Genomic DNA, 16,898 nt, shown 5'->3' on the forward strand with positions numbered 1-16,898 from the left:
AGAGGAATAGAAGAGTGTATAGGGCCAGCGTTAGAGCTGGGGCTTTCATGCTTTGCGGCCTTTGTTTTAAGCACATAGGTGGTGTAGATTTCCCTAGAGTAACTGAATTTAAACATGCCTGGGATAAACATATATCCATCCTAAGATAAAAATTCCTTGTGTGTCCAATCACACTTGGCCAATAAAATTCTATTCTATTCTATTCTATTCTAAATACAGGAAATAGTATAAGGGCAGACTAGAGGGACCATGAGGTCTTTTTCTGCCGTCAATCTTCTATTGAAACATGGTCATCTGATCATAAGCAAATGGTTGTAAATGAAGCCCTGTTGCCAAGCACTTGAAATGTAATCGTATGAACATGGGGTGAATGTTGGGACTTTGAACCTGGGTAATAAATACCCTTCAGATAGGTGCATTAGAACTTCAAACAGCAGCTAAGTGACTGGACATAAATACAGGACAACCTGTAGAACGTTAAGCCATGATGGATGCCATCTCATATCATCCGAGGCCTCAAGAAAGCATGACTTAATTCAATGCATGACTCCAACTTAGGGTTCTTTTGGAAGCTTCCTAGCCAGCTTCTTCCCTGGTTTGGGGAACTAGGACATCTGTTCTTGCTGGAGCCTCGATGGTGCAGTGGTTAGAGTGCAGTACTGCAAGCTACTTCTGCTGATCACTGGCTGCCAGCAGTTTGGCAGATCGAATCTCAGTAGGCTGAAGGTTGACTCATCCTTCCATCCTTCCAAGGTCGGTAAAATGAGGACCCAGATTGTTGGGGTCAATATGCTGACTCCTCTGTAAACCGCTTACAGAGGGCTGTCTAAATGCTATTGCTATCTGACTGATGGGCATAGTTCCCTCTAAGCTGAGCAGTGAGCAATCGCTCACTTAAAAATCATCATCAACTCAGAGTTTTCCAAACCTGCCCAGAAGCCGAGAGGGAAAGAGTGAGAGGGAAGGAGAGAGAGAGGAAGAGAGAGAAACAGATAGAAAAAAGAGAGGAAGGAAAAGAGAAAGAAAAAGAATGGGAGTAAGGAAGAGAGAAAGAAAATCAAAATCTAGTTTGAAACTAGCTCAACTATTTAAGTGGCATTTTGATATTGATAGAGTTGCCCTATTATGAGCTCACTGTTATAGACACACAGTACAGTATTTTATTTTGAAATTCTCTGAGACAAAACAGGGTGGGTTTTTTATTTATTTATTTGTTTATTTGTTTGTTTATTTATTTATTGATTTATTTATTATTTCTGTGCCGCCCAGTCCCGAAGGGACTGCCGCTCAGACACTATACTTTTCCGCCCACCCCCCAAAAAAATTAGAGGGAACACTGCTGATGGGTCTTCCTGGGAAATAAAAACAAATCCTTCTAGCACAGTCCTAAATGAATGATTAGATTTTTTAGATTAGATTTATTCGATTTGTATGCCGCCCCTCTCTGGAGACTCGGAGCGACAACCACTCGGTCACATAACAAGATCATTAGCAATTTAATTTCATCAGGACCACTCAACATCAATCAAGACCCTGAGCCTGAATGCCTGTGATTAATTAATATAAGGGGTGGATATGGGGTGGGTAGAATGAACTACAGCACTCATTGGCTGGGGTAGGGGTAGGCAAAGTTGGCTCTTCTATGATTTGTGGACTTCAACTCCCAGAATTCCTCCCAGAATTGGCTCAGGAATTCTGGGAGTTGAAGTCCACAAGTCAAAGAAGAGCCAACTTTGCCTACCCCTGGGCTGGGGAATTCTGAGAGTTGACATCTTTACATCTTAAAGTTTTCACACATCTTAAAGTTGCTCCAAACTCAATTACAGAAAATACAACTTCAGCAATAGAGTGGTCAATGCCTGGAATACTCTACCTGACTCTCTTGTTACCTCCTCAAACCTCCATAGCTTTAACCTTAAACCATCCACCGTGGACCTCACCACATTTATTTATTTTTATTTATTTATTTATTAGATTTGTATGCCGCCCCTTTCCGTAGACTCGGGGCGGCTCACAACACAATAAAAACAGTTTATAACAAATCTAATAATTTACAATATAAAATATTTAAAACCCCCATTATTAAACAGACATACACACAAGCATACCATACATAAATTGTAAGGGCCTAGGGGGAAAGAATATCTCAGTTCCCCCATGCCTGACGACAAAGGTGGGTTTTAAGGAGTTTGCGAAAGGCGAGGAGGGTAGGGGCAGTTCTAATCTCTGGGGGGAGCTGGTTCCAGAGAGTCGGGGCCACCACAGAGAAGGCTCTTCCCCTGGGGCCCGCCAACCGACATTGTTTAGTCGATGGGACCCAGAGAAGGCCCACTCTGTGGGACCTAATCGGTCGCTGGGATTCGTGCGGCAGAAGGCGGTCTCGGAGATATTTCTAGGAGGCCTGCAAGGGGGTGTACATAAGTGCACCAGCGTGCCTTCTGTTCCTGTTCTACTCTCCCCATTTATTTGGACTCATTCTCTTTTATGCCCCTGTTTATACTTATACCTATTTATTTATTTATTTGTTTATTTGTTTGTTTGTAAAATTATATACCGCCCAATTCCACATACACTCTGAACGGCTTACAGTCAAAAACAACAATAAAAAGACAATTTAAATACATTACCTGTTTCCCCGAAAATAAGTCACCCCCAAAAGTAAGACATAGGTTTCGTAGAATTGCCTACTTTCAGGCATCCCCTGAAACTAAGACGTAGGAGATGTTTCGTTTCTGTTCAAACTGTAAATACTGGTAAATGTACCATACCATTAATTGTACATGGAAATAATGCTACGGTAGTACGTAGTAAGAAATTCTTGATAGGATTCAGTTTGTCTGGTTATGGTTTGTGATGACAACTACTGTACAGTATATAATAAATGTTTATATTTTTTTTGTTCAACAAAAAATGTGAATTCTTCATCGAAAAAAAAATAAAGACACCCCCTGAAAATAAGACGAGCACATCTTTGGGAGCAAAAACTAATATAAGACGCTGTCTTATTTTCAGGGAAACAGGGTAATAATCCTTTAAAACATGTATCTCTCTCAATCACTCATAGCCGAGTCAAGATGGTAATCTAACGTCCCCAGACCAGTAAGGTGGGGGTAGTATGAATCTCTGGAGGCAGTTGGTTCCAGAGCATCGGAGCCACCACAGAAAAGACCCTTTCCTGCATTATCTTAAACAAACAAACAAATAACTACAATAAATAAATAAATGCAGAAGAAGAAAAAGAAAGAAAAAAGAAAGAAAGAGAGAGAGAGAGAAAGAAAGAAAGAAAGTACGGTAAGTAAGTTGGGAAACCCTGTACTAGATGTTGCTAAACTTCATCCCCCAGCAACCACAGTCAACAACACAGTCAACGATAAGAGGAAATAATATGCTGCTAGATCAGAAACTTACTCAGCTAATATCTATTGCAAAGCAAAGCAATATTTCATTCAAATTGCCTTTAGCAAAGTACATATAGCACGGGGCTTAACCAACAGAACATCCATACAAATTAGCGAAACATAAGCAAATTAAGTCGTGCAAGAGCTGTTCAGAGTAAAGGCTGTAAGTTAGTGTTGGGGAAACCTTGGTCCTCCTGGTGTTGCTTAATTAGACTTTTCACCTCCCTCCACATGAGCAATTTTAACTAGTGTTGCTTGGAATTGTACAAGTAGTCCTCAACTTATAACTGTTCCTTTACTGACCTTTCAAAGTTACAACGGCACTGAAAAAAAGTGACCCGTGTCTGTTTTTATGACCACTGCAGCTTCCCCATGGTCACCTGAGCATCCAGGCTGTGCGCAGCCTGGGGAGTCTCGTGTGCGTGCAGGTCTCCAGTGTGATCTTGCTTATGCACAGGAAGCAAAAATACAGTACACTGAAATCTTGCAAGGGGACGCACGTGTATGTGTGATTTTGGCAACTTTTTGCTTCTGCACATGCGTGGAAGGAAAGAAATAGCCGAAAATTCATGCACAATCCTCTTGCGAGATTTTGCAAAATAAAAATAAAAAAAGATGGCAGCACCCAAAGGACAGTCATCAGAGCGGTCACGTGCAAATTTGGTGGCCACTACCGTACTGGTACTAGTTGGCTGGCTGGGGAATTCTGTGAGTTGAAGTCCACCTTTTGAAGTTGCCAAGCTTGAAAAACTGAACAACAGATGCAATGCAAGAGATGTACTGATTGGGTGTGTACATTGTACTAAAGCATAGGACGTTTAACTGTCATTTATAGAATAAACTACAACTGAATCGGTTTGTGAGAAGATTAAAGGATTTTCAAACCATGAAGCTTAGAGTCTTGACATGTGCAGTCCTACCAAACATTATTGGTATTTAATGTGGATTTCTGCTTCACTACTGACGCAAGTGTGGCATGTTTGCGCAAAAACCAATTGGCCGGTGTGCATGCACTTGCTGGAAACCGGAAACTCAGCTTCCCAGAATGCGCATACATTCCAGGAAACTTCTCTTCCAATTTTCAGCGCTCCCCCATGCATGCAGGAACTCAGAAGAGCCACAGGTGACAGCTGGCATGCCCGGAGAGATGGCTAGGTGTGCCACTTCCAGCACATGTACCATAGGTTCATCATCACTGTCCTAATCATTTCCAAATATGAAGGCCGTACAGATAAATTTTATGGGTTTTTTGGGGACTGCTAACTCCATACTCACATATTACATAGTGAAATGTCTCCATCGAGTTCAACATATGTGCAAAATCTTTAATTAAGTACAGTGATATCTCTACTTAAGAACTTTTCTAGATAAGAACCAGATGCTCAAGATTTTTCTTGCCTCTACTTAAGAACCATTTCCTACTTAAGAACCCGAGCCCAGAAAAATTTCCCAGCAAATTTGAGAGCAGCCTGAAAGCCGGCCAGCTTTTCTGCCATTCCCCCTTTAATCCTGGCCATCTCGGGCTTTTCTGGGCTGCCAGAGGAGCCTTTCAGTGGCGCTTAAGGAGACTTTGGTAGCCCAGAGCGAACGGAGCGTTTTTCTTTCTCTGGGCGCTTGGAGAGGGAATAAACCACTTTGCTGCGGTGACTCCCTCGCGCTGCCTTCCAAACACCTGGTGCGAGGTTGCCTCCCAGAGCGTGTGGGCGTGGAAAGGCAAAAGGGAGCGCTCACTTCACCTTCTTTCTTCGGCAACGACTGTCATCCTCCTCTTCTTCTTCCTCCTCCTCCCACCCAAATTCTGAGCTTTTATTTCTTTCCTAATAGGTTTGCAGGCATTATTTGTTTTTACATTGATTCCTATGGGAAAAATTGCTTCTACTTAAGAATGTTTCTACTTAAGAACCTGGTCACAGAACGAATTAAGTTCTTAAGTAGAGGTACCACTGTATTTTGTTTTTATTGTTCTATTGTTTTCCTTCATTTTGCAATAACAAATTGTTGTGCTGAGCTATGTCTTTTAATAAATAAATAAACAAATAAATACAGTATACCTATGCAACGAAAGTCGTATGACGCCAAAGACCAATCTCAACATACATAACAATCTGAAAGAACATGCTCAACCCTCCACAATTTCCCACCTGAACCATCCAACATCCACACAACAGACCAAGTAGTATTGTCCAGCAGTTCACTGATAGTGACCCCTTTGTACATTGTTACATTTTACTGGAAAGACTGGTAAAAGACTATAATAAATATATCGGATCTAATCTTAATTTATTTAAAGACCGCTATTTCTCATGGCTGGGCTGATTAAACCCACCAGTGGATAATTAAGAATTTTTATGATTTAGGACATATATCACCTCTGCATATATTTATATGTGTACTGTATATTATTCTAAATAAATGTACCTCACTGCACAATAACTATGTATTTGCAACTTAAGAATTCACTAATTGCATAAATACATCTAGAAACAGTTCGCTTGAATGCATGAGTCAACAGAAATAGTTGACCAATAGTATTTCTTTCTTTTTCTTTCTTTCCTCTTCTTTTACCTTCCCCTTTCTTCTTTATCACGCCTAAATTCAGTCTAGCCTTAAGTGATAAGATAATTGGGTAATTAAATAACAATAAATTATAGTAAATATACTTAATTGACTTAGAATGTATATAGAAAAAAGAATGGTAAACTGCTGAAATGTAAGCCTAAAAATTTCAACCAATGTCATTTTTTAAAAATTTTAATTGGTTAATAAAAATTTAAAATAAAAAAATAATAATTAAAAAATGAATTTTTAGGAGGTGTGTCCCTTTGGGTCTTTAATGAAGCTGCTGCAGCTGTGACTCCCTGAGGCTGGTGATGTAAGTTGGTCCAGAGGGTGAACATGTTGGGAATTATGACCTCCTCTCTCCCCTGCTCTATGACACTGAGAGGCAACAACAGGTGTTTGGTGTCAGTCTCCTCCTTCATTACAGCTCAACGGGTGGCAGAAGGAATTGGGAAGAGACAGGAAAAACAAAAACAAAGCCTTCTAGCTCCTGTTCAAGAAAAGAAGCCAGGATCAGAACCAGACCAAGCATTATGGTAAGCCAAAGAAACAGAGGGGAAACAAGAATGAAGACATTCACAGCCACTGGCTCTAAAAAGTTGTAAATTGTTTATAATCCCAAAACAAGTTAGACTTTGTCTCTTGGTCAGACTTTAGTATTTCTAGCATAGATCCCATAATCAGCTGAAGTAGTGCAATCCTAAATACGCTTACCTGGGAATAAACAGGAGATGGCAGAAGTCAGCAGGAAACCTGAGTTTAACAATAGCTCCAGGATTAATTGCAACAAGAAAAAGGGCATTCTATACTCTGAAAATAAGTGGGAAAGTCAAAATTCCTAATCTGCCCAGACGATGCTGGCTGGGATCACCCATTCCACTAAAGCAAGGTAGGAGAACTTCTAAAGAATCACAGGTTTCAAGTCTGTCTTACTATGGAAAATTGCCAGAGACTGTCCAGTTTTGTGCTTCCATAACTGGAAGAGACTTGGACATGGTTTCTGTATCCTCTTTTAGCTTTTATGGTGATATTATATTTAGGGATGAGAGCAAGCCACTATACTTCCATCCTTTCCACCCTTAAAATATCCAAAATGACCACCAAAATCCACCAACACAACTTCATGTGTTGTAAGGTGCCACAAAAAAGTTGGATAATATGAAACTCGATTTTAGCATGTGTGATTTGGATCACTCTGGCTTAGCACGCAATCTATACTTAAACATCCCAGCATAGAGTAATAGATTTTCCCTCCATAAAAGGGTTAGTGCTATTCAATAACCATCAGACAGACTGTATGTGACTGTACGATGTAGCCTAGAACTTGAACTAAAACCATTAAGTAATTCGTTCTTTGTTAGGTAACTTTGAGAGTTCATCTATTTCCAGGCATTCGGTCTCTTCCTCCCATCCAACTTTGATGACTACAAATTGCTAAACTGTTTTGTTTTGCAAGAAACAAAACAGAAAGTTATATTTTTTTTACTGTAACCAACTTCATTTCGCATTACTTAACCTGATCTTTATAGCCAGTAAATGTATGATGACTCAGGATTAATTTAATTTCTTAAAGTTATATATGTATGTATGTTGTAACTCCCTTTGTTGTCACATTTCACTTTCTTCTCTCTTCTCTCTTTTCTTTCTTTCTCTGAAGGATGCCTATGCATAAAAACTTATGTAATTTCATGCACCGTGTAAATGTTGTATTGTTGTAGTGTTTATACCTAATCTTTTTTAATGTAAATAATAAAGTATTTTTCAAAAAAAAAATCTCTTAAAGTTAAATGTGTGAAATAGAAATACCAAAGTAATAATAATAATAATAATAATAATAATAATAATAATAATAATAATAATAATGTGGATGGGGAGGGAAAAGCACTCTTCCTGTCAATCATTCCTGTCAATTAAAGGAATCCAAAGAAGGCAACCTTCTTAAGTTACAGTTCATGCAGTAATATCATTTAGCTAAGTTAAGACCCAGGTAGAAATAAAAACAAAGCCATATCCTAAGATTTTTATTAATATTGATTATTTCTTCATTGCTTATTTGACCCCTATGACAATAATTAATTGTTGTACCACATGATTCTTGACAAATGTATCTTTTTCTTTTATGTATGCTGAGAGTATATGCATCAAGACAAATTCCTTGTGTATCCAATCACACTTGGCCAATAAAATTCTATTCTATTCTATATTATGGGATTGAAATTTATCACAATCTGTATGATATTAAAGCTGCTCTTTGCATACAGATGAAACCTGAGAAGGTTTAACAAATCCTAAAAAATGCTCACTGTTTCATTATTGTTATTTTTGCTGGGGGAAAAACATATGCTGGTTGTCAACCCAGACTTTGAAAGTGGATTGCCATTGCCTGCTACTTAGAGTTAAGAGGTTGTCCAGTTTTCTTCTCCCTAAAGTGGGAGAAGGATCACAAGAGTTTCTGGCCCAGTCCTTTAACCACTGACTCTACCATTGAAATAGCACCCATAATATATATATTTACAGACTAATCACCGCAATAAAATATTGGGTCGGTGTAAAAATAGTTCATTTTCCTCTTCACTGCTGTTATCCTCCAATAGACTAGCAGGATTTTATGGCCAAAAAATAATCTTGGTCTTCATTGGATTTTGTGAGTGATGGTTACTCTTGTCAATATTTGTCTGTACTTCTTCAAAATAGGAGCTTGTCCAAGACTGCCATCATTTTTAATCTTCTACCTGAGTAGTAGCATTTTGGTTACAGATATTGATGCTTGGAAATTTTAAATCACTGTCTAGATAAGTCTTCTCTAACATGGTGAGCTGCATTGGCTACCGATTTATTTCTGAACTCTATTTAAAGGGTTGGTTATTACCTATAAAGCCCTACATGGCTTAGGACAAGATGACTTACAGGACCGTCTTCTCCCTCACATAGAAACATAGAAAATTGACGGCAGAAAAAGACCTCATGGTCCATCTAGTCTGTTCTTATCGTCTTTATTTCCCCCCCCCCCTTCACAGCGTGAATGCATCTCCGTTCATGTTGGACAAGCTGGAGTTCAGATTGGCAATGCATGCTGGGAGCTGTTTTGTCTGGAGCACGCCATCCAGCCCGACGGCACCTTCCAGACTGAACCCAACAAGTTTAATAACGACGACTCCTTCACCACGTTCTTCAGTGAAACCCGCACGGGGAAGCATGTGCCACGAGCTGTTATGGTGGACCTGGAACCCACAGTAGTAGGTCAGTGAAATCACAAGTTGTGGCAAATAGAAGGGGAATTATTGAACATTTGCAGCGCGGGAGATGGAGTGGAGAAATCAGGTATTCTAGAAGGGTGACTGTTAAGTCAGTAATGACACGGAGTCCGTTGTAGCTTAACTTGCATTTACTGTACAAGAGCTGTAACAATAACCAGTAACCAACAACTACTAAAACCAACAACTCACGCTGACAAACCGTTCTTCTAGTTATACCTTTTTTAAAATGGCGCCCAGACCGAGACACTTGTTTATTTTTGGTGGCATTTATCTCGACCAATCAGTGGCTGTTGCCTGCAGCCGCTTAGGAACCAATCATATTACTTGATTTGTTTAACTGTCAGACATAACAGTAGTTTGGCTGGCGGGCCCCAGGGGGAGAGCCTTCTCTGTGGTGGCCCCGTCCCTTTGGAATCAACTCCCCCCAGAGATTAGAACCGCCCCCACCCTCCTTGCCTTTCATAAGTTGCTAAAGACCCACCTATGTCGCCAGGCATGTGGCAACTAAGATACCCCCAGGTATATATAGTTAATGCATGAAATGATTGTGTTGTATGGTTTTAATGTGGGGTTTTAGATGTTTTTAATATTGGATTCTGGGAGAAACGTCTCACTTGCTGGTATTTTTTACAGAGCTAACCTTTTTGTACCTTAACTGAGGAGGGGGATGTTGATTAAATTAGGACTGGAGGATTAACTGAAGGAGTGAATGAATCACATCAAACAGTAAATCAAAAAATAATATCCAACCAATCAAGTAATTTAGATACCCGATGCAAACCACCACCCCTGTATGCCTTCCCTCTCCTTCCTTGGCAGAAAAAAGTAGACCAATGAGGATCCTGCCCTTTCTTGTTTCTAAAATTAGTTGACTGACGTAACTCTGATTAATTATATGGCAGAGTTAAAGATTACAGGAACACAATTTACAGTCCCAGTCCCACACATATGCTCTAGAAATTAATGCCTGTAATTTTTAATCTCATACAAAGAAAATTATTCAGTTCGATAATTATGCTCTGAGAATTATAGTTTAATTCTATATTTTTCATCACATGAATATGTTGAAAGAAATTCAATTATGTACACTTTTTCAGAAATGCTGGAAAATACCTGTTTTAATGTTCCTAATTTAACAAATTGAGGTTCTATTTTAGTTCTTCAGTCATAATATCTTCGAGACCGCCTTCAGCCGCACGAATCCCAGTGGCTGGTTAGGTCCTACAGAGGTGGCCTTCTCCGGGTCCCGTCGACTAAACAATGTCGGCTGGCGGGACCCAGGGGAAGAGCCTTCTCTGTGGCGGCCCTGACCACCTGGAACCAGCTCCCCCTGGAGATTACGATTGCCCCCACCCTCCTTGCCTTTCGTAAACTCCTTAAAACCCATCTCTGCCATCAGGCATGGGGGAAATGAGACATCTCCCCTTGCCTATGTACAGTGATCCCTCGATTTGCGCGTTCTCGATTAGTGCGAAACGCTGCAACGCGGTTTTTCAAAAAATATTAATTAAAAAATAAGTCCGCGTTTTTTTCCCTACACCACGGTTTTTCCCGCCCGATGACGTCATACTGATTGCTGATTGGGAGGGAGAGAAGGGAAGGAGGGAGGGTTGCCATTGCCATTGCCGCCAGCGCTGCCCCAAGAAAGCCGGTGAGAGGAAGGAAGGAGGGAAGGAGGGAGGGAGAGAAGGGAAGGAGGGAAGGAGGGAGGGTTGCCATTGCCGCCAGCGCTGCCCTGTGGGTAGCGGCGAGGAGCCCGGAAAAATCACCATTGCATTGCCAGCCTCCGAACTTGCGTCGCTCCACCTTCTGCGCATGTGCGGCCATGGAACAAAGGGCGCGCATGCGCAGATGGTGTTTTTACTTCCGCATCCAGTATAACGCGGAAATCGGTTAGCGCGGGAGGTCTTGGAACGTAACCCCCGCGCTAACCGAGGGATCACTGTAGTTTTATGTATGGTATGATTGTGTGTATGCTTTTTAAATAATGGGGTTTTTAGACTTTTAATATTTGTTATTTTAGAATTTTAATATTAGATTTGTTCCTGTATATTGTTTTATTACTGCTGTGAGCTGCCCCGAGTCTGCGGAGAGGGGCGGCATACAAATCTAATAAATAATAATAATAATAATAATAATAATAATAATAATAACAACAACAACTTTATTTATTGTATTCTATTATTGTACACAGGGGTAGGCTTTTAGCTGGAACGTCTAATTAGGCTCGCCTCCGCAGTTCTGGAGGTACCATTAGTTCGAGCAGAATAACAATATTTATGTACATGATGCTAGTAAGAGAGAAATATTAGGACAGGGGATGAAAGGCACTCTGGTGTACTTGTGCATGCTCCTTACTGACCTCTTAGGAATCGGGAGAGGTCAACAGTGGATAGTCTAAGGGTAAAATTTTATTTATTTTTATTTATTTATTTATTTTGTCCAATACACAATGAGGGCCATGAATGAATAGAAAAGAAGGTATAGTAATAGAACATATCAATGAAAGAATAGAAGAAGAGATATAGGAATAGAAGGAAGGTATAGGAGATATAGGAGAGCAATAGGACAGGGGACGGAAGGCACTCTAGTGCACTTGTACTCACCCCTTACTGACCTCTTAGGAATCTGGATAGGTCAACCGTAGATAATCTAAGGGTTTTTTTAAGGGTTTTTTGGGGGTTAGGTGATGATACTACAGATTCTGGTAGTGAATTCCGCCCAACAACTACTCAGTTGCTAAAGTCGTATTTGACACTGTCTTTACTAAACTACTACTATGACTAAAGTCATAAAGATGGTGTCAGAAGTCAATTAGGAAGGAACGTATCACTATGATCAAAAATTGTCTTACATTTATCAAAATATCTTTCCATGTCTTAACAGATGAAGTGCGGGCTGGCGCCTACCGCCAGCTTTTCCACCCAGAGCAGCTAATCACTGGCAAAGAGGATGCCGCTAACAACTATGCCCGTGGCCACTACACCATTGGAAAGGAGAGCATTGATATGGTGCTGGATCGTATTCGCAAGCTGGTAAGCCCATTGCGTGAAAATTAAATGTGACATAATTCTGAGGCAGAAATTCAATGCAGATCTAGGGCTAGAATTAGAAATCTAACGATAGGCATGTGCCGCCCCTCTCCGATTGTATTTCGAATTGTAGAAATCCTCTTTGCATGTAGCAAATACAGTGGTACCTCGACATACGAGTTTAATTCGTTCCAGACCCGAGCTCGTAAGTTGTTCAACTCGCATCTCGAACGAATGCCTTTAGACTTTGTTTTTCGCGCCGAGATAACCAGAAGCAAGGATTCTTGCGCCACCTAGTGGAAGCTCGGCTCGTATCCTGAATTTGAGCTCGGGTGTCGAACAGAAATTTCGCTCGCGTCGTGGCTCGTATCTTGGAATACTCGCATGTGGAGCAGCTCGTATCTAGAGGTACTACTGTACTGAGTGGGCTAAAAAGAATTGTTGAGATACACGTAGCTCACCTTGGATTGTACTTTTTTGTAGACAGATTCCTGCTCAGGTTTACAAGGATTCCTGATTTTCCACAGTTTTGGAGGAGGCACGGGCTCAGGTTTCACCTCCTTGTTGATGGAACGCTTGTCGGTGGATTACGGCAAGAAATCCAAACTGGAGTTTGCTATCTATCCAGCCCCTCAAGTGTCCACAGCAGTGGTGGAGCCCTACAATTCTATCCTGACCACCCACACCACCTTGGAACACTCCGACTGTGCCTTCATGGTGGACAATGAGGCCATATATGACATCTGCCGCCGTAATCTGGACATTGAGCGCCCCACCTACACCAACCTGAACCGTCTCATCAGTCAAATTGTCTCTTCCATCACTGCCTCTTTGCGCTTCGATGGGGCCCTCAATGTGGACCTGACCGAATTCCAGACCAACCTGGTGCCCTACCCTCGCATCCACTTCCCCTTGGTCACCTATGCCCCCATCACCTCCTCTGAGAAGGCCTTCCACGAGCAGCTCTCCGTGGCCGAGATCACCAGCTCCTGTTTCGAGGCCAACAATCAGATGGTCAAATGTGACCCCCGACATGGCAAGTACATGGCTTGCTGCATGCTCTACCGTGGAGATGTGGTGCCCAAAGATGTCAATGTCGCAATCGCTGCTATCAAGACCAAGAGAACAATCCAATTTGTGGACTGGTGTCCAACTGGCTTCAAGGTGAGGAGCAAATAATTTAATATCTTCCTTCTGTCTTTAAAAAGATGCACATTGACCTAATGGGTATAATCCATGTCCCAAGGTAAGTTATTGAATGTATGTAGCATCAATTTACTTATCATAAACTATTCTACCCAATTTTATTAAAATTGGGATTAGCTTCCAGTAGAGCCATATAAATTTGTTCTCCTTGCATGTCCCAACCGCCCGTAATTAAAGGGTAATTAGTCCAAAAAGACACACACCACACGATAGAAGGAAAACCAAAAGTCTTTTATCAACAGAAAAACAGGAACAGCTCCCTTTTTAAATGTCAAAGGGATTTTCTGGTACACACAAGGCACAGGTTAAATGCAATCCAATTTCTCACACAGTAACTGGGAAATTGAGTCCAATTCTAAAGTCCAGAAAGTCCACACACAGTCTTGAACAGGGAAACAGTAAAACCAGGATCTTGACGAAACTATGAATCAGATAAACTTCCACAAGGCTAAACCAGCACGCTGCTCTTTTATCTGTAGCACTAATTACAGCAGCCCCACCCAACCACAGGTGGCCTCACTTATCTCCTGTAATAATCCTTCAGTTGTTCTCTCCTAAGCATCACTCTACGCATGCGTGGATCTGTCATAAGTTCTTGTTCAGAATCCAGGGATGATAAGGATGATTGATCTCATCCTGGGCTGTCTGCCAAACTCCACCCTTCCCTGCTACCCTCGCTTCCTTCGTCAGAGGAGCCTTCATCAGGAGATTCTATCGGAAGCAAAATAGACCTGTAGCCTGTGGATGTTTCCCCCACATCCACCTCCACATTCCTTGGGACAGATGCAACCATTTGGGTTTTTTTTAATATCTGTGCATGCATTCCATACACATTTCTGCACATGTACAGGGGGTAGAAGAACCCAAATGGTAGCATCCTGGTGGGTGGAGGCTAGGTGGGGGTTCCAACTCATCACCACTACAGGTGCTGATGTACACGCATTTCCGGGTTACTTGCACATGTGTACATCAGAGCAAGATTTGGCTTCTGTGTGTGCATGCGAGAAGACGCATGGGCGCATGAGATTTTGGTGGGGGTTTTTTTGCTTCCGTGCATGTGTGAAAGTAAATAGCTGAAAATTGCCAAAATCTCTCTTGGGCGCGTCCTCTCATGATATTTTATTTCCTGCGCATGCGCAGAAGCCAAATCTTGCTCCGACACATGTGCCTGCCCGCCAGTCACCTGGTGTGGCATCCTTCACCGTTCTGGTAGCAACCCGATACATTGACTCTGGAGGTCCCTTCCAGCTCTATGATTCTATGATTCTATGGTACTGGTGGAGCCTCATGCTTCCTTTGTGACTGGCTTGATGTCAATACATTGCATTGAGCAGGGGGTTGGACCCAATGACCTTGGAGGTCCCTTCCAACTCTACGATTCTATAAGAACATAAGAACCTAAGAAGAGCCATGTTGAATCAGGCCAAAGCCCATCGAGTCCAGCATTCTGTGTCACACAGTGGCCCACTAATTGTCCATGGGGATCTTGAGCAGAAAGAGAAGGCAAGACCCTCCTTTTCCCTTGACCCCCAACAAGTGGTACTCAAGGGAATCCTGCCTGCCTCAACCAACATAGAGGCAGCACTTGGACATCCGTTTCAATAGCCACTGATACACTTGGCATCCATGAATCTGTCTAATCCTGCATTGAAGCTATCAAGGCTGACAGCTGTCACGACCTCTTCTGGAAGTGAATTCCGAGTGCCCCCTCGTCCTAGTATTGTGTGATAGAGAAAAGAATTTTTCTCCATCCACCTTTTCTATCCCATGCATGATTTTATACACTTCAATCAAGTCACCTCTTAAACGCTGTCTTTCAAGGCTGAAGAGACCAAGACGTTGCAACCTGGTTTCATAAGGGAGGTGCTCCATTCCCTTGATCATTCTTGTTGCCTTTTTTTGCACCTTTTCCAGTTCCATTCTACGATACTTGTGGAGCCTCACGCTCCCTTTGTGACTGGCTCTCCGAGAACTCAGCACAAACAAACCAGGCGCATTTCACCCCTGCTCTCCAGGCCATTTTATTTTATTTTATTTATTTTATTAATTTATTTATTCATTTGTCCAATACACAACACATATGGAAGAGAATAGACATGAAGTAATATATATATAAAGATAATATGTAAAAATAGAGAAGATATATAAAAGGAAGAAAATATATATGAGATATGAGATAAAGGAAAGACAATTGGACAGGGGACGAAAGGCATACTAGTGCACTTATGTACGCCCCTTACTGGCCTCTTAGGAACCTGGAGAGGTCAATCGTGGATAGTCTAAGGGAGAAATGTTGGGGGTTAGGGGTTGACACTATTGAGTCCGGTAATGAGTTCCACACTTCGACAACTCGATTGTTAGAGTCATATTTTCTACAGTCAAGTTTGGAGCGGTTAATATTAAGTTTGAATCTGTTGCGTGCTCTTGTGTTGTTGCGGTTGAAGCTGAAGTAGCCATTGACAGGTAGGACGTTGCAGCATATGATCTTGTGGGCAATACTTAAATCGTGTTTTAGGCGCCGTAGTTCTAAGCTTTCTAGACCCAGGATTGTTAGTCTATTTTCGTAGGATATTCTGTTTCGAGTGGAGGAGTGAAGGGCTCTTCTGGTGAAATATCTTTGGACGTTTTCAAGGGTGTTGATGCCCGAGATGTGGTATGGGTTCCAGACAGATGAGCTGTATTCAAGGATGGGTCTGGCAAAAGTTTTGAACGATCTCATCTTTCCTTCTGTTTTCCAGGTGGGCATCAATTATCAGCCGCCAACCATCGTGCCCGGAGGCGACCTTGCCCAAGTGCAGCGGGCTGTTTGCATGCTGAGCAACACCACTGCCATCGCCGAAGCCTGGGCAAGGCTGGACCACAAGTTTGATTTGATGTATGCCAAGCGGGCCTTTGTTCACTGGTACGTTGGCGAAGGCATGGAGGAAGGAGAGTTTTCTGAGGCCCGGGAAGATTTAGCTGCGTTGGAGAAAGACTACGAGGAAGTTGGCACGGATTCTTTGGAAGAAGAAAACGATGGGGAAGAATTTTGAAAATATAAACGGTCCCGAAGCTGTGGGTATTTGGGCCACAAATGAAGTTCTCACAAGTCTTTGATGGATGAAAGAAACATAGTAATGGAGCTTAATCGATTGCATTCTTGTCTACTCCAGCAGCATATATAAATATATCACCAGTCTGTGAAGAGTTTTCTTGCGTTTTCTCTCTTAAGTGATACATGAGGTCCTCGACATACGATTCACAATTCAGCCCCAAATTTCTGTTGCTCAGTGAAACAGTTGTTAATTGAGTTTTGCCCCCCTTTTGCATCCTTTATTTCCAGAATTATTGAGTAAATCAGGGCAGTTAAGTTAGTAACACAGTTGTTCAGTAAATCATTGACTTTGCTTGTCAGAAGGTTGCAAAAGCAGATCATATAATCCCGTCATAAATATGTCAGCATCCGA

General features: G+C 41.6%; 1 protein-coding gene across 1 annotated transcript; it reads left to right on the top strand.

Moving 5' to 3' along the window:
• Positions 1-6,222: 6,222 nt before the first annotated feature.
• Positions 6,223-16,638, top strand: LOC139169818 (tubulin alpha-8 chain). The gene is made up of 5 exons (XM_070756501.1): positions 6,223-6,493; positions 8,975-9,197; positions 12,101-12,249; positions 12,730-13,410; positions 16,191-16,638. Exons 1-5 carry the CDS (start codon positions 6,491-6,493, stop codon positions 16,482-16,484), a joined length of 1,350 nt encoding a protein of 449 aa, XP_070612602.1. The 5' UTR covers positions 6,223-6,490; the 3' UTR covers positions 16,485-16,638.
• The last annotated feature ends 260 nt before the right edge of the window (positions 16,639-16,898 follow it).

The sequence above is a fragment of the Erythrolamprus reginae genome, chromosome 6 (assembly GCF_031021105.1).
Source record: "Erythrolamprus reginae isolate rEryReg1 chromosome 6, rEryReg1.hap1, whole genome shotgun sequence".
Taxonomy (NCBI): Eukaryota; Metazoa; Chordata; class Lepidosauria; order Squamata; family Dipsadidae; genus Erythrolamprus; species Erythrolamprus reginae.